The sequence below is a fragment of the Panthera leo genome, chromosome A1 (assembly GCF_018350215.1).
Source record: "Panthera leo isolate Ple1 chromosome A1, P.leo_Ple1_pat1.1, whole genome shotgun sequence".
Classification (NCBI taxonomy): domain Eukaryota; kingdom Metazoa; phylum Chordata; class Mammalia; order Carnivora; family Felidae; genus Panthera; species Panthera leo.
The window spans coordinates 132,780,579-132,803,024 of NC_056679.1; the positions used below are offsets into that span (position 1 = coordinate 132,780,579).

The following is a 22,446-nucleotide window of genomic DNA, read 5'->3' on the forward strand; positions in this document are numbered from 1 at the left end:
TGACCTGAGCCGAAGTCGGACGCCCAACAGACTGAGCCACCCAGGCGCCCCAGAACTAATTTTTAAAAGACTTTTTGAATGTGGCCATTTATCTACCTTTTCTTTTTTCTTCCCTTTTTTTTTTTTTTTTTTTTTTTCATATCAGAGTATAGAGTGTTGGTAAGGTTCTCAATGGTGGATAACTATAAAAATTGTAATTAGCCAAGCTACACTTCAGGTTTGTGAGCTGAGCAACATATGATAAGGTCTGTCTTGATTATTGACCCAAGATATTTAGGTCTGTTTTGGGTTACTACAGACAAGAGAAAGAAAAGCCATGATGTTTTGCCACCTAATACAGATTTTTTTTTCCCTTTAGTGCAAATGCTACATGTTACCTAAATGAATAACTAAAAGTGATCTTGAAGAGTTACTACCTGAGCTATTTATGTGAAAATCTTGCTTTTCTAAAATTAATATGATGAAAGGTGGATATCTGTAGCTCTATAGACTTGACAAACTGCATTGTATACGAGGCCAAAATAGAGAAAATATTTTTTTTAATTTTTAAATGATATGATTTTATGCTTGTACTTTCCTTAAGTAATAGGAAATGATTTATTTCCCATTTTGCCTTTAGCCTTTGTATATGAATTAATGTGTATAACAATCCTGTCTGTTTGGTGGATCAGCTGGTTTGTTTATGACCATTATTCATTTTTTCCTTTGCGTTCATGCACAGGAAGAATTTTCCATGCTCTGAGGGAATTGGATTAAAACACTGATCCCCCAAATTAGGTTTAGAGGTGGTTAACTGAGCCCCTAAAAGTGTAAAAAGAGAAACCATATATCATCTAAATAGATGCAGTGACCAAGGCTTCCTTCTTCTCTCAATGCAACATTATTGTAGTTACAGATCTCCCATCTGAAATTGGATAGCCCTTCAAAATTGAATATGCCTTCTCTTACAAGAGTTTGGTGGGAATAAAAGGGGAAAAAAAAAAAAAGACATGCTTTCATTTTCTTTGAAAACCAGTCAATGTGCAACATTTACTTTTTCAATTGTCTTTTTCAGAAACTTGCACCGGAAACAGAGCCACCTAAGTGATTCATCTAGTCCCAACTGTATCAGGGCAAAAGGTAAAGGTTATAAAATCTGAATACTAGATCAGTGTAGCCTTTTCTAACACACCCACAATAATGCTATACATGGAGATTTTGTCTGAAAAAAATCTTGAAAAACTGGGCCAGTGAACAGAACCCCTCATACATCCCTCTCCAGTGAGTGATTCTTGAGCTTTTATTTGGTTGAATTTACCTTGTAGTCTTTCCTAATAAAATATAGATCCCGTGCATCTGGACCACTGTGTATGTACAAGAAAAGGTAAATGGTGAATATGACACAGGCTCTCTTGTTTCTGCTCACATGACCTGGCATCCATTCTGGCTGCTTACTTCATAGAGCTTGGAGGCTCACCTAAAATTTTACTGTGATGACAGAATGTCCCTAGCATCTGTTGTTGGAGACACTGTATGGCTTAGACTGGTTTTAAGGTACCATATTCGCTGAATCTGGCAAGAAACCTGGCATCTCTATTGAAATCTTTGTGGCTCAGATAGATAATTGTTAGTGAGGTGGATTCCTAGCTATTGAAACAACCTAAGAGAGCTGAATAATGATTCACACTAAACCAAAGAAAATTTCCAATCCTTTGGATGAAGACACAAGAAATTCCATAGAAGGTATTATCAAATTTACAGATAACAGAACTGCAGTCGTTGAAAATATTATCATTAAGATTTAAAATTATTTCCATGTTGGGGTGCCTGGGTGGCTCAGTCGGTTAAGCGTCCACCTTCAGCTCAGGTCATGATCTCACACTCTGTGAGTTCAAGCCCCGCGTCAGGCTCTGAGCTGAGTCTGGAGCCTGCTTTGGATTCTGTGTCACCCTCTCTCTATATCCCTCCCCTGCTCATGCTGTCTCTCTCTATCTCAAAAGTAAATAAAAACATTAAAAAACAAAAAAAAATAAAATAAAATAAAATAAAATAAAATAAAATAAAATAAAATAAAATAAAATAAAATAAAATTATTTCCATGCCGAGGCAAATTTAAGACAAAATTAGACACATTCCATTGCCAAGGTAAACAGAGGGGAAACCTGACTTGATGGTACTCAGAAAAAAAAAAGACATGACAATTTGGGGCACCTAGGTGGCTCAGTTGGTTGAGCATGCAACTTCAGCTCAGGTCATGATCTCACAGCTCGTGGGTTCGAGCCCTGCATCGGGCTCTGTGCTGACAGCTCAGAGCCTGGAACCTGTTTCGGATTCTATGTCTCCCTCTCTCTGCCCCTAACCCACTCACATTCTGTCTCTGTCTCTCTCAAAAATAAACATTAAAAAAAATTTTTTTTAATAATAAAAAAAAAAAAAGACATGACAGTTTTATTTGACCAAATTCCAATATAAGCCCACACAGTACAGCACACCTGGGAGGGGTACAGAAGGTAAGAATGAAAGCCTATAAGAGTGTGTTGATGGAAGGTTGTGTCCAGATCAAAAGAATTCCTCTGGACCCAGATGTGCTAAGATCATTCACAGCTAGAATATCGTGTTCTGTTCTAGGTGTCACATTTTAAGCAGGTTTTGACCAAGTATTACAGTGTTTGAAAGAGTAGGGACAGGCAGGTGATGACTTCTCAAGAGGAATACATTGAAGAAAGGGAATTTCAGCCTTCCTGAAGATGAATTCAGCAATACAAATGAAAGCTGTATTCAAATACTTAAGGTATGGCAGAGAGGATAGGTTATTCTACATCTCCAGAAACCAAAGCTTAGAAAAATGGTTGGAAAATACAAAGAGGTTTTAATTCAACATGAGGAAGTTGTTTATAATAATTATTGTTGACTGAAATATATTCTGCTGCTGTTAATGAAGATCAAAGCAAAGCTTGTGGCTACCAGGAGTGTTACAGCAGGCGTTCCTCCTTTGAGTAGACATTCATACCAGATCAGCTTTGACGTCTCCCCAAAGTTTAAGATGCAACAAATGTATAATGTTCATCAGAAAAACATCACTCGGGTGAAAGAAACGTTTACACACTGGATCTTACAAATGGTATGTAGATGATTGCAACTGCCCATATGGCAGATATCTGATTTAAGCATTTATAGTTTATATTGCCTTATTCCTCTTCCGTAATTAGTCAGTGCTTATCCAGAGGTCATTATCAGACTCCTTATGGGTAATCTGGTAACAGGATGAGAGGTTAGTTGTGTATTACCATAATAAAGCTAGGGATTCTTGCAGTTGCATTTTCTTCCTTTACAGAATTTATAGTTGTTCTCTGCCCGTTCCACCCATCACTATCTTCATCAAACATACCCAGACGCCAAAATCAAACTCAAGTACCCAGTTTATTATACATGTGCTCCACCATATTGTGATTTCTGAGTCATTGTTTATAGCCCCATAGCCCCTGTCCTCTACAGTCCTTTGACTCATGGTGAATAGTCCCTAAGTGTATGTTAAATAAACATATCTTCTTTGAAATTACCTTCTGCTATAAGGATGGATTTATCTATGTAGATGATATGAATCTACATAGGTAAAATTTTTTTTACACTTTCTACATGAAGAGGCCCTTATCTTTAGGGACTGAAAGAGTTTCTCTATGAATTAGATGAAAGAAACATGCATTTTGTAAAAGAAAAATTGGAGAATGGAAAATATTTCTGAAGATTCCTCCACTTTTCTCTGTGATTATGTACTCTAAACCTAGGAATTTCTTAATCTACAATCTCTGGTTCCCTAGAAAATCTATGAAAAGAAGAGTGAAAGTAGACGTCCATGGTTGTCCAGAAAATATATTTAAGTTTTTACGTACATGGATATGTGTATTTTTTCTGGGAAAAGTATCCTTAGCATTAATCAGAAAAATTTAAGAACAATCTTAAACAATTTGCTTTCAAACTGTTGTTTTTTAATTCATTTTGAAGACTGTAAAATGCCCATTATGTATCAGGCACTGTGTTAGGCACTGCGGATACAAAAAATGACAAAAACTCCTGAGCTCATATTGCTTAAATATAGTGAGAAAAGGAAATAAGTGGAGATAAATTATAGAAGAAAGGTATGTTTAAAAAGCCTTCTTGTTTGTTTCCTGACAATGGTTGACTCCATTGTACAATTTGACTTTTGTGTCACCAAATTTTATGATTACCATGCCACCTGCCACCACAGACATTTCTAACAAAATGGTTGATTTTCTCTTTTTTCAGCCTGTCAGCAGTGGGACTAAATGGTGCCCTTCCATCTGTCTTATATCCAGGTTCTCAGGCCCTGTGATTAAAGGACTTAACAAGAAAGAGGTGAAAATATTCCCTTTAACCCTATCTATGCATTGTGATCAAATGGTTATAAACCCCTAGCCCTTAGAGGACTCACACGGGACTCCTTTTAACCTGATAAGTATGATACACCCAAGAGGCACTGGTACATCCTATAAATCTGAAAATAGGCTGTTAAGATGACCCATCAAGCTATTTAGAGATGGTCCAGAATTCATTAAGATTCCTTACTTCCTTCTCCCATCAGTGTTAGTTTTCCATTGCTACTAATAAGAGCTGAGGAAAAAGCACCCAACTCTTCATTCCTTTACTGCCCATTATTTACAACTTCCCTTACTAAGGATAGCAATTAAGCGGATCAATGAAAGACTAAAAAACTTCCAAGTTCCAAGTTTCATGAGGACTGGAACTGGACTTTAAGCTTCTATCCCATTTCCCTGTGTAAATGTACTATAATTTATTTAATCAATTTGTTGTCAGTGAGCTTTTAGGTCATTTTCACTCTTTGGACATTACAAACAATGCTGCCAAGATTATCTTTCCAAATATATAGTTTTACACATCTGTCAGTTTATCTAGTAAACAAATTCCTAGAAGTGTATTTCCTGGTTCAACGGGAAGAGGCATTTTAAGTATTGCCAGGTATTATCAAATTAGAGCCATGTGTCTTAATACTGTTTAGTACAGTTGTTTAACATTGAGGCAGTCACTAAAAATGAATAAGGAAAAGTGATGATTGGTAAAAAAAACAAAAAAAAAATCTGGTTCATACTGCTTTCCCCCACTGGGTGATGAGACTAAAAGTTGGCTTCTTTCAGAAAGTGGTAGGAGTAATTCCAGACAGGAATTTTCTTTCTCTATTAATGATTGGATAGGTCCTATAAGGAATGTAAGACTTTATTCCAGAACAAAGCAGTCATCAGTCTTTTGTGTTCAGGGCTAAGTGGGGAAAACCAAAAGATCCATTTTGTCATCCCTGTCCCAAATCAGATGCCTTTCTACAGTCTTAAACATTTGTGTGACTGACAAGTGGGACTTGTGTTGTCATCCACAATGCAATCACTGTTCTGAACACGCACATGGCCCACTCTGCCTCAGCTTCAATTATAAAATCTTCAGCCAGAGGCTATTATCCTCTGTTTTGTTCAGTCAGCAGCACAGTTAGCCAGTGAATTTCCAACTGGGATCAGGTGGCAAGAGAGAAATTTCTCAGACTTCATCTATCAATCCCTTTTATACCCCAGTAGGTTTCTTTGTTTGGGGGGCCCCTGATGAGGGAAATTTTTCTGAAGCCCCAACTTTGCATTTCCTTTTTAAATTCCACCGTAGTTAAGGATAGGGAAATAGGAGTAGTTGAATGGTGACTTCTGTAAATGAAGACAGAACCTCCAAATTCACAGAGCTCAATCCTTCTGTGTAATGAGTTTCATGTCACTCATTCTTTGGTAGATAAGCTACATCCTGTGGTCTAACCAGGCCTATGAAGCATTGCTTTCTCTCCTGCCTTCCCTGTCTTTCATCTGTCTTTCTCCCAAAAGACTAATTAGATGAATGGAAGATTCTAAGCAAATATCTCCAAATCCCATTAGGAGCACAACAGAGGTCTGAGGCAGAAAACAGCTAGTGAGGCCATGCAGGCTTGGAGGGCTTTTCTCACAATATCCCATTTTAAGAACAGTCAATATTGTCATGGCTACATGCTAAAGAAGAGATTTGGAAGGACTAGAAGAGGGGCAAATTATATTCAACCACCCTTAGAAGTAAATGCCTTTTAAAAATGTCTGCAGAATGCCTAAGAGCCCTCGAAGATTTGGCTTCTTTCCTAACTTATCATCCAAATTTCAAGTAAGATTAAATACTTGTTCCACAAAGCCAGACTGCTACCTGGTTGACCTCTATCTACTGAAGTTCAAGGTTAAGGTGGAACATCCACTAAGCACTATTTAATGTTTTGAATCCTAATTTAACTTTCTGCTAGTTAAAGCCAACTTCTTTTATAAAGGTAGTGTAGAGTTGTGTTAACATCTACAGAGACCCGATTAGTTCCTCCGTTTACCTAATAAAATTCTCAGGACCGTATCCAAATTTAGCTGGGCATGTTAGTACAGCAACACACTTTTGTCTGTGGTGCCAGTAGACAAAATGTCAGTACGCCTGTTGCATTCCTTTGGGATAATAGAAATGAAATCATCACATCAGAAAATGGATCATGTGCTCAGGATACACTTCTCTCCCCCTGAACACACTGGCGCTCTCAGGTTAAGGTCACTGATCCAGTAGCTGGAAGGGTTCTCATAGCCAGGAGAGGGTGAGGCAGAAGTGCCACTTAGGAACACAGAGGTTTCTGGTACTGGAGACAATAGTGACAGAGGTTGGTAGGAGGCTGGTTGAAGGTGCCTGTCAGAAGGTAACTGCTGGAACATCAGTGTCAGAATGCAGAGACAAGAACCTGACAGCAGGAAGTGCTGGCTGTGAACAATTTCAGGACTCAAAAGAGAGGGGGACACTAATATTTCAGAGAAGAAAGTGGCTTCAAGATATACTTGATTAACAAATTATTATTTTAATTCAAGATAAGTAGGGGAATCTTTGCTTTTCAAAAGTAATATAAGAAAATATCTAATTACTTCCAACAAATTTCAGGTCTTACCAACCTTTAATAATAAAAAGGTATGGGGGCACCTGGATGGCTCAGTGATTTAGGTGTTTGACTTCGGCTCATGTCATGATCTCAGGTCTGTGAGTTTGAGCCCTGTGTTGGGCTCTGTGCTGACAGCTCAGAGTCTGGAGCCTGCTTCGGATTCTCTGTCTTCCTCTCTTTCTCTGCCCCTCCTCCCCTCTAAAAAATAAATAAACATGTTTTAAAAATTTAAAATAAAAAGGTATGAAGTTAGAAGAAAATTCCTAGGGGTGCCTGGCTAGCTCAGTTGCCTGCTTGATCTCTTGATCTCAGTGTTGTGAGTTCGAGCCCTATGCTGGGTACAGACATTACTTAAAAATAAATTACAAAAAAAACCTCCTAAAACCTTCCATATTACCTCTTATTTATGGCAATTTTTGTAGTCTTGTTTTAATGGAACATTACCTGAGTTGACCTTTACTGTGCATGCCAGAAGAATCTAGATGTCATCTTGAGACTCTAGAGGAAGCAATAAAAGGAGCTGTTTGGCAAACTTGACAACCATCTCTAACATTTCTAAACAGCCTAATCAATAAGGATAAATGGTGTGGGTTAACTCTCTAGGAACCTATAGCCAATGTAACCAACTCTCCCCCCATCAGAAGCATGTTTCTCAAGTCTTGGAAATTATCCTTTTTATCTTGATTTTTATCTTGAATCCTTCTCTGTGCCCACACAGTTCACCCTGCCCCTCCACCCTCTCATACAACATTCTCACTTACACCAGATTCTTTGGGTAAAGAAAATACAGTTTCAGGGCAGGTGTTTCTTTGATGCTGAGACACTTAAAAGGTAAGCATGGAAACTGAGAGAAGTAAATGCTTATTCCTTTCCCATCTGAGTTTTGCAAACTGCAAGAGAAGACAGCACAATCTCAATCAGTGTGTGTTTCATTTCCTCTTGTCTCTCTCTCATGCTGCTCAGGATTAAGTGTTCCCCCTACCCTCAACCAAAATAGAAATATGATCTCATGTTTGTTTATTAGGTTGGCTTTGCATTTCCTAGGACAATAGGGTGTAAATTTTGACTTACTGACGTTACTTCTTCCCCCAAACCCAGGGAAAGTCTTCAGGGAGCTTGCTGTAAGCATATCCAAGTGCAGCTGAATCTCTTAGGTAGACACTGTGTAAAAATAGAGCAATGCTTTCGGATGCTAAAGTGGCATCATTCAGTAGCACCATCTCTATAAGCCAGGTGCACGTCCAAAGATTCTGCTAAACAGAGCTGCCAAATACTAATTAAACTAATTGGTTATCAGTGCTATTCTTAAATCTTGTGATTTGAGGATTTCTCCAGTGAGAAGAAAGAGGGATATATTTATTCCATTCTCCATAGAAAATACACAAATTCTGATCACATTGTATAGTCAAGTGAGCCAGAAATTATCAAGAAAAATGATTTGATCTCAACAGTTTGGAGAGAAAATGTCAAGTATCTGGATGTGTGTGTTTATTTCTTTCATTGTCATTTCATGGTGTCCAATAAATAATAAAATATATTTCCAAAGGAAAAAACAGGCTAACTGAAATAAGACATATCAAAATGAAAAGACTCATAATAGGCGCTACAATTTTCCATGATGGAGGAATGAAAACAAATTTTCAATGAAGAAAATAGGATAAAATTAAGAAACTAGAGAGTTTCAAATGCATAGGAAACAACGGAAAAAAGAAGTTACTATACTTCTGAAGCCAACAGTGTAATTCCACCTCACAGCCATCGGATTGGGGGCCATATGACAAGATGTATTAAGGCTGAAGATGAACATGTCCAAAAATTCCAGGATACGTACCAGACAAGCTCTTCTGAATAGCATGAGATATCTACTAGAATGCTCACAAGAGCTTTGTTTGGAATCATGAAACAGTTGAAACCATGAAAATATCCACCAACAGAAGAGTAGATGATACATTGGGGCAGATTTGAATAACAGGCTATATTTCAGTTAGAATGAGTGAACTAAAGCTACATCTATCATTATAGGTATCACTTAAAAAAAATATCAAGCGCAAAATCCCACTGCAGAAAGATATGTTGAGGTTAGTATTTTTATAAAGTGTGTGTGTGTGTGTGTGTGTGTGTGTGTGTGTGTGTGTGTGTGTGTATTTTTAAAACAATACTATTTATCTTGGATCTATACACAGTAGTAAAAGCACAAAAATATCCACATGAAAATGGACACCAAATCCAGAATAGGATTTCCTCTGGTGAGGGAAAAAGAATGGGATCTGGGAGAGATACTTTCAACTATAAGTGCAATCGTTTTTTCTTCAAAAATCCAGTACAAATCTTTTTAAAGCTTTCTTTTTTATTCCTTGAAAAACTTTTAGTTAAAAAAACAAGTATAATGCTTCTGAGGGGTTTATCAAAAGGTGGCTTTCAAAACCAAGTTTTTACCAGTCCATCCAACTTCAATCTTGCAAAATCCAGGCGTTGATAATTCCCCCATTCAAATATTTTAAAGATGCCCCTTGGGTGTCACCACCAAAGCCAAAAATGAGCATTCTAATCCAATGAAGATCAAGTTGAGGTTGTTATATGAAAAATATGAAAGTTAGAGGGCCTGAGTCTTGCTCTCATGATCTCATTGGTACTCCTGGCCCCAGCACTTAACCTAAGAGAGGTGGCTTTGATTCCTGACTGCTCCTTCCCCGACTGTAGTACTCAACCAGTGCTCATTACCATTGCCACTTTTCTTCCTTCCCAACAGAGCCCACATTTTCATCAAGTATCTTGATTCATCTAAGGGTAAGTCCATGGCCTTTGCCAATAATTGACTCAGGGGTGGGCATATGAATTCCTTTGGGCCCATGATAAGTGAGGGAAAATTTGCTAAGGACTTCGGAGGATGGTTTCCTAGTTTTCAAGACAAAGTTACAGAAAAAAACATTGTTCTCCTCTGGCATCATCATGTGTAGCATTGGGACCTAGACCTGCATGAGGCTCAAGATGAAGCCAGCCCTTATGGGACAGAATCAAGAGAATTATAAAGAAATAGTCAGTGCAGCTAGATTGTGTCAAGTCTGAAGTCCATCTGGACATCCAAGAAAGTGAGCCAGTATAGCTCTGTGTTGTTTAAACCATTTGGAATTGGGTTTTTGTTCCTTGTGGCCAAAGGCATTCTAAGTGAAGCATACATATATGATTCAGCTTCCTCAGCTGTAAGTGATGGTATTAACATCTGGCCTGCCCTACCACTCCAATGAGTGGTTTTGGAGCTCAAGATGAGCCAATGTATGTGATTGTGCTTTGCAAACTATAAATTGCTATTCAAGGACAAACTGGTACTATTATTAGTAATTTTACTATGAAGTTTGAGATACATATTTTAGTTCACTATGTAAATTATGTATGTCTTAGAATGTAGTTATTTGACTCATTTGAGTGATACTTCAGAAACATGAAAATTTATATGTCATTCTTTTGAATCACATAAAGCAGTTATATATTTATACTGTCAGTTGAGAATATCCTCAGCAATGAGTTTTACTTGAGTACAAGTTCGAGGCATTTTAAATAGCCATTTATGGGGCACCTGGGTGGCTCAGTCGGGTAAGCGTCCGACTTCAGCTCAGGTCATGATCTCATGGTTTGTGGGTTTGAGCCCCACATTGGCTCTGTGCCGACAGCTCAGAGCCTGGAGCTTGATTTGATTCTCTGTCTCCCTTTCTCTCTGCCCCCGCCTCCCCCCACCCACTCATGCTCTCTCTCTGTCTCAAAAATAAACATTAAAATAATAATAATAAATAAATAGCCATTTATGTTAAAGGAGTTAAAAGATCTTTGTCTGTAAAATACGGGCTCATTACTTAAAAATTGTGTCATCTTTGTCATAACCTGTCTGTATCTCAACATTTATAGTATCTATAAGGGTTAAGGTAGAAAATACATGTAAAATACTTAGAGCAGGGCCTAACAGGTGACACAGTAACAAGCAGAATAATAACAGCCAATACTTACTAACACTTACTATGTTCTAGACATGTTCTAAGCACTTCACATTTACCAACTCGTATACCAGAACTGTCCTGTAGAGTTGTTGTGGCTTTCATTTTTAAAATAGCTTTATTGTTTTAGGGAAAATGTGACATGCTATTACTTTAAAAATTAAAACAATACAGAAAAGAATACAAATGAAATGAAAGTCATCTTGTTACCTGGATGGTAAATAAGCTGGATAAGCAACCAGACACTTCTCTGTTTAATGTGGCATGTACATATGCATACACATACATGCACACAAGCATATATGATGTGTGTATGTGCATATATCCATACCTAAGTTATACACACATATGTACACAGCACACATCTATTTTTAGTAGGACAAAAAGAAATGGCTCTTTTTTTCACTATATAGTTGATTCCACATCCTAGGGGATAAAGATGTAAGACTTCATACTGTTTAGAATATTGTTTGTCTAGTCAGGCAACAGACACCTAAATACATCTTTACATAAATACGGTCATGCTTTCTTTTGTTTACTGGTCTTAATTTTTTTCATTTAAAGTAGCCCTTCAGACACAGTACATCACCATTATTGTTTTCATCATAACTACTTATTCCTTCCTAACATTTCTTTATATATATTTTTTAATGTTTATTTTTGAGAGGGAGAGAGAGAGAGCCCAGGGGAGGGGTGGAGGGGGGCAGACAGAGTTTCTGAAGCAGGCTCTGTGCTGACAGCAGACAGGCGGGTGCGGGGCTCAAACTCACAAACCACAAGATCAGGACCTGAGCTGAAGTTGGACTGTCAACCGACTAAGTCTCTCAGGTGTCCCTAAATCTTTTGTTTTTTTTTAATTTTTAGGGGCTCCTGAGTGATTCATTTCGTTGAGCATCTGACTGTTGATTTCAGCTTAGGTCATGATCTCGTGGTTCATGCTATGGAGTCCCATGTCAGGCTCTGCCCTGACAGCATGAAGACTGTTTGGGATTTTCTCTCCCCTCTCTCTCTGCCCCTCCTCTGCTTATCCTCTCCCTCCCTCTCTCAAATAAATAAACTTTGAAAAAAAACTTAATTTTAATTGTGGTAAAAAACACATAACATAAAATTTACCATCTTGACCAGTTTCAAGGGTACAGCTCAGTAAAGTATATTCACGTTGTGCAAACGATTTCCAGACCTTTTTCATTTTGTGAAAGTGAAACTCTGTGCACATTAAGCACAACTTTCTATTTTCCCCTCCCCCATCCCAGTATCATTCTACTTTCTCTTTCTATGAATTTGCAATCTTATCTTTTTTTAACTCAACATTTATTCCCCAGCACTCCAGATAGTCATGCTTCACAAGTATTTGTTGAGTAAATGAATGGATTTGTATTTGCACTCTACAGAAACAAGAAACACACAAAAAGAGGTCACAGCCTCATTTGCGCTAAGAAATCAATAACCTCCAAATAGCTAAAACTTATTGAACATCTACTATGTACCAGACACATGACACTAATTCTGCCCTTGGCCTCTACAGTCCGTTTCCAACACAACAGCCAGAGTGATCCTTTAAATATGTCAAATCCTCTGCTCAAAACCCTGCAATGGCTCCCAATTACACTAAGATAAAAAGTCAAAGTTTTCACAGTGGGCTATGGGCCCGATCCTACCTGGACCTCTTTACTTCTCTTACCTTTTGCTGCTTTCTGTCTCTGTCCCTTCCCCTCCAACCATACTGGATTCTTTGCAGTTTCTCAAACATTCCAGCAACACTCACCAGTGGGCCATTGCGCTTGTTGTTCTTTCTACCTAGACCATTCTTGTCCTGATATCCACATTGCTCATGCCCTTACTTCGATCAGCTCTTTGCTCATGACTCAACTTCCTAGGGATGTGACCCCGGGCTACCTTCCTGAAAAGAGCAGCATGTGCCCCAATTACTTTCTGTATTTTCATCTGTGGAAATTACCACATGATCTACACATATTTCCCTAATATATTTTTGTTTGCTTTCTTTTTCTGTCTACATCATCGTTGCTATTTTTGTCTGTTTTATTTACTACCATATCCCAGTGCCCCGGACTATGCTTGACACATAGTAAGTTCTCAATAAATATTAGTTTAAAATGAATGAATTCATACATAGTGACAGAAAAGCAGGTCATTGGTTGCCTTGGACTAGTGAGGAGGGGCAAATGACTGAGCAGGGGTACAGGGAACTTCTTCTATATCTTGATCATGTGTATGATTACACATGTGTATAAATTTATTAAAAGTCTTTGACATATACACTTAAATTATATCATATGCAAATGATACCTCAAGAAATGGATTTTTTTTTAAGTAGCACTTTGCTTCAAGTCAGCATTTGCAAAGTAGTAAAGCTATAATTCAAACCCAGGCGTGTCTGATTCCAAAGTCCTTCCTCTTTTTATGAGGTTATACAACCTCCCCTAACCTCTGCCCTACATAGTTTCCACGACTGACCCCACTGAGTCCTTCACCAGAAGGCTCAGTCTCACCTGTTTTCAGATTTGCAAATCTTCAAGACAGGCAATATGTTTTTGGTTTTATCTCTCCCACATTTTTAGATCTTAGGAATGTTAATCAGATAGGTGAGTGGAATACATTTGTATCCCTCTGGGAAGGATGGTATAATGCAAAAAAACCCATAGCCTATTTTCTAGGATAAAGTTATTACCTCTCAAGGGCTCAGATTCCCCATCTACAGATACGTGAGATACTCACTGATACCACACTGATGTAATGGTCACTTTTATTTGTCAGCTTGACTGGGCTATATACAATATGTAGTTGTCCAATCAGACACTAATCTGGGTGTTGCTGTAAAGATATTTTGTAGATGTGATGAACATCTACAACTATTTGACTTTAAGGAAAGGAGATTATCTTCCATAATCTTGGAGAGACTGAACCAATCAGTGGAAAGCCTAAGAACAGAATTGAGGTTTTTCCCAAGGAAGAAGAAATGCTGTCTGTGAAGTCAAATGTCAACTCCTTCCTGAGAGTTTCCAGCCTGCCTTTCCTGATGGCCTCTCCTGCAGATTCTGGACTTGCTCACCTAGCCCCCACAATCACATAAGCCACTTCCTTGCAATAAATCTCTGTCTCTGTCTGTGTGTGTGCGTGTGTGTGTGTGTGTGTGTGTGTGTGTGTGTGTGTGTGTGATATATATGAAAAGCATACAGGAGTCCTGAAAATGTGAGTTCTTCCAACTGAATGATAGTGCCTGTGGCTAATTAGCCCCCAGGTATTCATGTTCTTAACTGGAGTTAGGGTGTTTACAGGGATGAGCTCTGAATGAATATGGTTATGTTACCGTCTCCTCCCTCTCCCTGCCTATGGTAAGGTCAGCTTTGTATTGATCTCTATACTCAAATTATTCCAGACTTAAGCCCTTCCCTATCCTTCTAACCCTTGCCCCTACTTCCCCTTTAGACTGAGTCATGAGTGGTAAGTACCTCCTGAATTTCCTGTAACTGTGCCCAGCCTGCTTTATTGAAAGTCCATTGGTCACTACTTCTGGAATTTGAATGATTGTGTCCTTTGGAAACTGCATCAGTAGTTCTGTCTGTCCCAACTACCTAGGTTTCTGGAGTCAACCTTAGTAGCCAGGTCCATCTTGCTGTCCAACCTTGATAGATCTTAAGCTTTCTCCATCTCACCAACTTCATGTGGCCACCAGCAGAACCTCAAGCTTGTTAAATCTTGATACAAGCTGTAAAAGATGGTTAGAAAGACCATTCCAATGAATTAGGAGTGGCTCAGTCACAAAGAATAGGGCCTTTTCCAAAAGCAAATTGGACCCAATTTTCCAAAGCTCAGATTAAAAACATACTCTGTGGGTATGTATGTGTGTGTATACATGCCTAATTTTGTGACTGTATTTTCAGAAATTATTTTTCAACTAGCTCTTTTGTTGTATCATTTATAGTTCTTAACCACTCTGTCCACACAGCTGATTCGGTATATGCCGAATTCTGCAAACTCTTAAATGTCCATGAGGATGGGAGAATATTAAGCAAATATTGACTTTTTAAAAATTACTCATTTTAGTCATGAATTTCAACTTCCTTTACCGCAAAAACCTTACATCCAAGTTGTGAACAACTACCAAGAATGACTAATTTAAGATTGTTTTTCTCTTCTCACTTCTCCCCTCATAATACTTAAAGCAGTGATTTAAAAAAAACAACAAAAGTGAGATATCTTAATTATCCCTAGACTTAATGGTAGAGATTTCTATATCTAATAGCTGTCCCCTTGGCCAGATCACTTAACGTCCTTGAAATTCATCAAAAACTAAAGCACCTAGACTGGCTGTTTTTCAGTCTTTTTTTTTTTAATGTTTATTATTTATGTTTGAGAGAAGGAGAGAGAGTGCAAGCGAGGGGCAGAGAGAGAGAGAGAGAGAGAGAGAGAGAATGGGAAACAAGGAATCTGAAGCAGGCTCCAGGCTCTGAGCTGTCAGCACAGAGCCTGACACGGGGCTCGAACTCACAAGCCATGAGATCATGACCTGAGTGGACTGAGCTACCTAGGCACCCCTTTCCAAAGTCTTTTTCAGCTCTAAAGTCCCGTGAGCCTGTATGCTTTGGCCTTGAGAATCAAAGTAACATTTGATATGCCCATTTGCCTAAGGAAGGATGGGGTACAGGGCACACAGTCAGAAGACCTGTTTGCATAGGTTTTCCTGGGTTCCACAGACAGTGGGCAGTGAGTTGATCAGTAAAGATATGGCTGGTGCAGTGTGGGCCCCCTGCCTATAACAGTAGAAAGAACACTCTTCTTTTTCTAGAGGAGAAGGTGATGTTTACTAAGTAAGAATAGGGTTTTGGATAGTAAAACGGAGGAGGATGTCCAGCGTTTGTTTCTGTTTTATTTTTCTCTTGGTGGTGGAAGGGAAGTTGCCACAGAATGGGAAATGCTATAGGGTAGATTGCTCATCTGGATACTGTCACAGGTGCTTGTAAGGAGGACCAGAAAGATGCTGACCTGCCCAGGTCTGACTGAGCAGGGGCTCCAGCTCCCCCTGCCCTGCCTGCACCAACCCTGGTGGGTAGTGATCCGGCACTCCACCCTCACCCAGTCTTAACCCAAGCACTGTCTGCCCACCGTAGTGGCACCATTGAGAGGCACAGCACAGGGGACTTGGGAACAGAGAGCCCCCCACCAGAGTTAAGTTCTTCCATCAGCAGGGTTGAAAGCTGCTCCCACCTCTGGAGAGATGGTCTCTGAAAAGGACAGAAACTTACCATCAGATTGAAGAGAGGGGTACATGCTCCTTTTGAGGCCAGGAGCTGAGGGTGTTGAAAATGCCTAAGAAAAGTGGCACAGACTGGGGTCACAGCAGTAGTGGCTCCTACTAGCCCAGTCCCATCTTTAATGATGAAGATTAAACACTGGTAAGAGCCAGACTGTTTCTGAGAACCTGAAGAGCTGTAATCACTTATAAGCCAGACTATTTCAGGTGGGCTGAAAGAGCTGGGTAAAAAAAAGATGTCTGGAATAAACATCTGCCTGTTACAACCCACGAGCTCTCTTTTTCTTTCAGGTATCTGGTATAAGCTGGAGAAATAAGGGTCACATATAAATAAACCTAATTGGATTTAAGGAAATGAAGAGGTTTAACTCAATCCCTCTTAATTTGGATTAATGTCACTTATACCTTCCAATGTAGGCCAAGCCTGGCTAAGGGAAATGAATTGAGATGAAGAAGGGTTATCTGCTTTCTAGAGTCTGTAGATATTTTTCTGACAAGTTAGTTCTTTCTCAGTCATGGTAGAAGTAGATAGTGTTAGGTGGGAAAAGAAATGTTCTTATTGTGGTGAAATAATATGGAATATAAACTTTACCATTTTAACCATTTTTTAAGTGTACAGTTCAGTGACATTAAGTACATTCACAGTTCAACCATCACCACTATACCCATTAAACAACAACTCCCATTTCCACCCTCCCCAGCCCCTGGCAACCAACACTTTACTTTCTATGACTTTAACCACTCTATATAGCTCGCATAAGGGGAAGCATATGGTATTTGCCCTTTTTTGTCTGGCTTATATTATGTAGTATAGTGTCTTCAAGGTTCGTCCACATTGTAGCATGCATCAGAATTTCCTTCCTTTACAAGGTTGAATTACATCCCATGGTGTGTGTGTGTGTGTGTGTGGGTGGGTGGGTGGGTGGGTGTGCGCGCGCACACGTATGTATGTATCACATTTTGATTATCCCATCATTTTGTCTACAAACATTTGGGTTATTTCTACCTTTTGGCTATTGTGACTAATACTACCATGAACATTGGTGTGCAAATATCTGTTGAAGTCCTGGCTTTCAGTTCTTTTGGTATCTATCTGGAAACAGAATTGCTAAGTTATATGGAAATTCTATATTTAATTTTTTAAGAAACCACTGTATTGTTTTCCACAGCAACATTCCCACCAGCAAAGTAGAAGTGTTCCAGTTTTCCATGTGCTTGCCAAACACACTTGCTATTTTCTGTTTTTATTTTCGTATTAGTTATTCTAATCGGTGTGAAGTGATATCTCATTGTGGGTTTGATTTGCATGTCCCCAATAATTAGTGATTTTGAGCATTTTTTGTGTGCTTATTGTCCATTTATATATCATCTTTGGAGAAATGTCTACTCAAGTCCTTTGCCTATTTTTTAAAATATTTATTATTGAGAAACAGAGAGACAGAGCATGAGCATGGGAGGGGCAGAGAGACGAGGAAACAGAATCTGAAGCAGGCTCCAGGCTCTGAGCTGTCAGCACAGAGCCTGACGCAGGGCTTGAACTCACAAACACAAGATCATGACCTGAGCTGAAATGAAATCAGACGCTTAACCGACTGAGACACCCAGGTGCCCCATTTGCCCATTTTTTAATTGAGTGGTTTGTGTTTTTGTTGTTGAGTTGTAGGGGTTCTTTGTATATTCTGGGTATTAATCCCTGAGCAGATACATGATTTGCAAATACTTTCTCCTGAAACAATTGCTTAAGTTGGCACGTTTTAACTTTTTTTCAAGCCAGAACACATGTATTTTAGGACTAAAGAAATGATACAGGCTCATGATATAATTTCAAAAAACATAAAAGGAATAAAAAATAAAATCATTTGAACTACAGAACCCAGAGATAACAACATTGTTTGGCTGAATATCCTTCTAGGCTTTTTCCTATGCCTGTAAAAAATTTTTCATCCAGACTACACATAATATCCTATAACCTTTCCTTAGCAGTAAACACAAGTATATATGATTGTTCTTATGTACCATAAAGTACTTCACTGAACAGATATACCATAATGTATTCAATCAATCCACTAACAATAAAAGATGGAGGTAGTTTCTAACATCCTTATTGTAAACAGTGCTTCATGAAGGCCCTTTGTGTATATCTTTACATATTTGTTCAATTCATTCACTGGGATAAATTCCCAGAAGTTGAATTTCTGGGCCAAAAGATATGAGTATTTAAAATTTTGATATCTTTTATATTGCCAAATTACTTTCCAGAAAGGCAGAACCAATTTATACTCTTACTGCGTATGAGAGTGCCCATTGTCCCACACCCTTGCCAAATTGGCATGCTTTCAACAATGGTAAAAATAGGTTCTTGTCTGCTTTCCTCCCATGAATCCTGCCAAAGTGCCTGATGTGAAACTAAATGAGAGGAATATAAAGTTGACAGATGGGAAGTATTTTGGTCACTATAATGTTTTATCTAAAGTGCACCATTTTCCCCTCAAAGCAAGTGTGATAGATAAGCCTTCTTCATTTTTTAGTACAAGTTCTAGGAAGTAATTTCCTAAATGGATTGATTCCTTAGAGAGAGAATGTCTCTGAGGACGTAGAAATTATTCAAACCAAATGTGCTTTCGGTTGATAGAGGATATACGTTTTTTTGACATAACAGTATCTATCTTTTTTTAAAAGATGCAAAGTGTTTTAGTCTGTACTATTTATTCAGAGTGTCATATCACAGTTTATTCTCAATGTACTTATTTATTTGTCCAAAGTTTCTGCAGAGAAATGTTTCCCCAGCTTTGTTTTATGTTTTATAAACTTTTTTAAAAGATTGTATTTTTTAAGAAATTTCTACACCTGGGGCACCTGGGTAGTTCAGTCTGTTAAGAACGACTCTTGATTTGGGCTCAGGTCATGATCTCACAGTTTGTGAGATTGAGCCCCATGTCAGGCTGTGCACTGACAGCGTGGAGCCTGCTTGGGATTCTCTCTCTCCCCCTCTCTCTGTGCCTCCCCCACTCATGCTTTCTCATTCTCTCTCTCTCTTTCTAAAAAATAAATAAATAAACTTAAAAAAATCTCTACACCCAACATGGTGCTTAGACTTAACAACCCCCAGATCAAGAGTCACATGCTCTACCAACTGAACCAAGCTGGGGCTACTGTTTTATAAATTTTTTAATTGAGGTATAATTTACATTTACTATAAGTAAGGGTTTTTTTCTTTAAAATCTGATTGCACATAACTTGTAAAGGTAATCCTTTCACCATAAAATTAAAGAGAGAGATATACATTTAAACATACTCTCTTTGGAAAACACAGAAAGAAAAGAATGGAGTTTTATTTATTTAAAACAATTTTTTTAGGGGAGCCTGTGTGGCTCAGTCAATTGAGCATCTGACTTCGGTTCAGGTCATGATCTCACAGTCTGAGTTCGAGCCCTGCATCGGGCTCTGTGCTGACAGCTCAGAGCTTGGAACCTGCCTCAGATTCTGTGTCTCCCTCTCTCTCTGCCCCTCCCCTGCTCATGCTCTGTCTCCCTCTGTGTCAAAATAAATAAAAACATTAAAAAAATTTTTTTTAAATTTTTTTAAATGTTTACTTATTTTTTCAGAGAGAGAGAGAGAGAAAGAAACAGAGAGAGACTTGGGGCGCCTGGGTGGCTCGGTCGGTTAAGCGTCCGACTTCGGCTCAGGTCATGATCTCGCAGTCTGTGAGTTCTAGCCCCGCGTCGGGCTCTGTGCTGACCACTCAGAGCCTAGAGCCTGTTTCAGATTCTGTGTCTCCCTCTCTCTCTGCCCCTCCCCTGTTCATGCTCTGTCTCTCTCTGTCTCAAAAATAAATAAATGTTAAAAAAAAAAAATTAAAAAAAAAAAAAAAAAGAGAGACAGAGCATGGGCAAGGGAGGGGCAGAGAGAGAGGGAGACACAGAATCCAAAGCAGGATCCAGGCTCTGAAGTGTCAGCAGAGAGCCCGATGCAGGACTTAAATTCACGCACTGTGAGATCATGGCCTGAGCAGAAGTCAGATGCTCAACCGACTGAGCCACCTAGGTGCCCCAAGAAAGGAGTTTTAAATTTAGCTATTTCAATCCCTGGATATATAATACTAAGCATATAATTTAACATAATATTCTTGTTTTCTTCTCTGATAACCTAGAAAAATTAAATCTGCCCTACCTTCTCCATAGAGATGTTGGCAAGACAGAGATGTCCCAACCCTACAGTAAATTGAATTGCACATTTTTTTTTACATGTGGAGCCAAATATATCTAATTGACTTTTATATCTAAACTTTAAGTTTTTGTGCCCAAAGGGATGTCTTTCTTTTTCAAATGAAAGCATATAAGTTAGATGGATTCTTTATAATACAAAATTATACTCTCGTTTTTGCATTAATATCATTGAAAAGCATTTTGAAAGTGTTCAGCTTCACGGATAGTATTAATGACACTTACATGACAAAAAGTCAAAAAAAGGTAATTATAAAAAGTGAACTGTACATAATAATCCTTGTTATTTTCTCCCCTTTCTGCCACTTAATAAATTAAGTGTATCAAATTATTATAAATGTAATACTTCCAAAGTTAGCAAAATTATATTTTTAAAAGGGCATACCAATACTAAAATTGTTTTGAGAAAAAAGAATCCTTCCCAGTCTATATTCTAATGTGTTTTTCTTTTAACAGACTGGTTAGGAGTAAATGCTTATCCTCTGAAATCTGTCTATTCCCCAGGAGGGACAACTTGGAGGACTTGGGCCTCTCCTACTTACTCTCGCTTTGGGAAAAAGCACCTTTGGTAAGATGGAGAGAAAGAACTACTAATGCGCCGCGCAGCCCTTCTTTCTTTCAGAGTTGCCTGTCCTTAAAGACTTACCTTGAAATAACCGTATCATAGTAGGTCCTGTCCTGCAAGAAGGACTGAAGTTTGAAGGAATTTATTTTAATTCAGCAAAGTATTAGGAAGCTCATTTGACCACAGATCTACATCCCATTCTCCAGTCAGCTGTATTAGTCATGAGGCTGACTTTGGTAAAAATTATTTTTTCTTATGGCGAAAAGCACGGAACAAAATTTGCCATCTTGACCCTTTCTCAGTATACAATTCAGTACTGTTAATTATATTCCCATTGTTATGCAAGGAATCTCCAGAACTCTTTTTTGTCTTTCAGACTGACACTCTCTATCCATTAATCAACAAGTTCATTTCCCCCTTGTCCCAGCTCCTGACAATCACTGTTCTACTTCTTTTTCTATGAATTTTACTACTAGGTAACTTAGGTAACTGAGATTAAGTGGAATTGTACAGTATTTATCTTTTTGTGACTACCTTATTTCACTTAGCGTATCTCCAAGGTTCATTTGTGTGGTAGCATATGTCAGATTTTCTTCCTTTTTCAGGCCACACAGTATTCCAATGTACCACATTTTCTTTATCCATTTATCCATTGATGAGGCTGACATTTTGAACTCTTACCTACCTGATTCTGGCTTCTCTTTGTACTTCTCCATTGGTCCAAAACTAAGGATGGGAAGGGATAGTAATTAGTGTTCACTCCCTTAAGACCCAGCAGATTGGATAACGAAGTGTTTGTGGTACACATGTATTGTTTTGTCTGTCCAAAGTCAAGAAAAAACAAATCTAGAATGAGGTAAGGAGAGACTTTATTCAGAAGGATTACTGCAGTGAAGGGATGGGGGCTGTCACAGTAGGGGTGCTCTAATCATAGGCCATAAGACTTTAAACATCTCAGAGGTCAGGTAGGTCAAAGATAGGCTAAGTTCAGGAGCCAAATTCAGGAGAAGGGAGAGAAACTCGACTAAAGTCTACTCAAGGCAAGTTAGCAGGCATTTTTCTACCTTGGTCAGTGAGATAAACAGTTCAGCTAATGATTTATGAGACAAAGAATGGAAATTTGTAGAGTCTGTGTCTGGTCTTGTCATAGGTAGACAGGTGGTCATGAGTCTTATCTAAGTCACATGGAGAAGGGTGGTTCTTTGCAGGAAGCTGTTTCTTGGAACACAGAGGGTGAGTTGGTGTGTGTTTGGGGGGCTTGTGTTCCAGGAGCACAGCGCTCAGATAAATTTCAACGTGGTTGCCAGCATTCTTTGCCACTCCATGGGGTGAAGAATGCACGTTGTGGAGAATCTCCTTCCCTTGGTTTGAATGAGGTTGATCCCACTTCCCTCTTTACATGAATGAGTATATGGCCCCAGCCCTGA

The 22,446-nt window shown here is 38.7% G+C and overlaps 1 protein-coding gene across 4 annotated transcripts in view; it reads left to right on the forward strand.

The window, feature by feature from the left end:
• The window catches only part of NLN (neurolysin), a 122,628-nt gene extending 101,685 nt beyond the window's left edge, over positions 1 to 20,943 (forward strand). The window contains exons 14-17 of one of the 4 annotated variants that reach the window (XR_006202964.1): positions 1,055 to 1,119; positions 4,264 to 4,353; positions 9,723 to 9,760; positions 20,911 to 20,943. Coding sequence is in view for 1 of the 4 variants with exons in the window: in XM_042940378.1 (XP_042796312.1) it covers positions 1,055 to 1,083 (29 nt within the window). In the remaining 3 variants the exon portion in view is untranslated. Of the gene's footprint in view, positions 1 to 1,054; positions 1,220 to 4,263; positions 4,354 to 9,722; positions 9,761 to 13,844; positions 13,884 to 20,910 lie in introns of those variants that run through there. The other 3 variants (XR_006202963.1, XR_006202962.1, XM_042940378.1) reach the window with 3 other exon arrangements.
• The last annotated feature ends 1,503 nt before the right edge of the window (positions 20,944 to 22,446 follow it).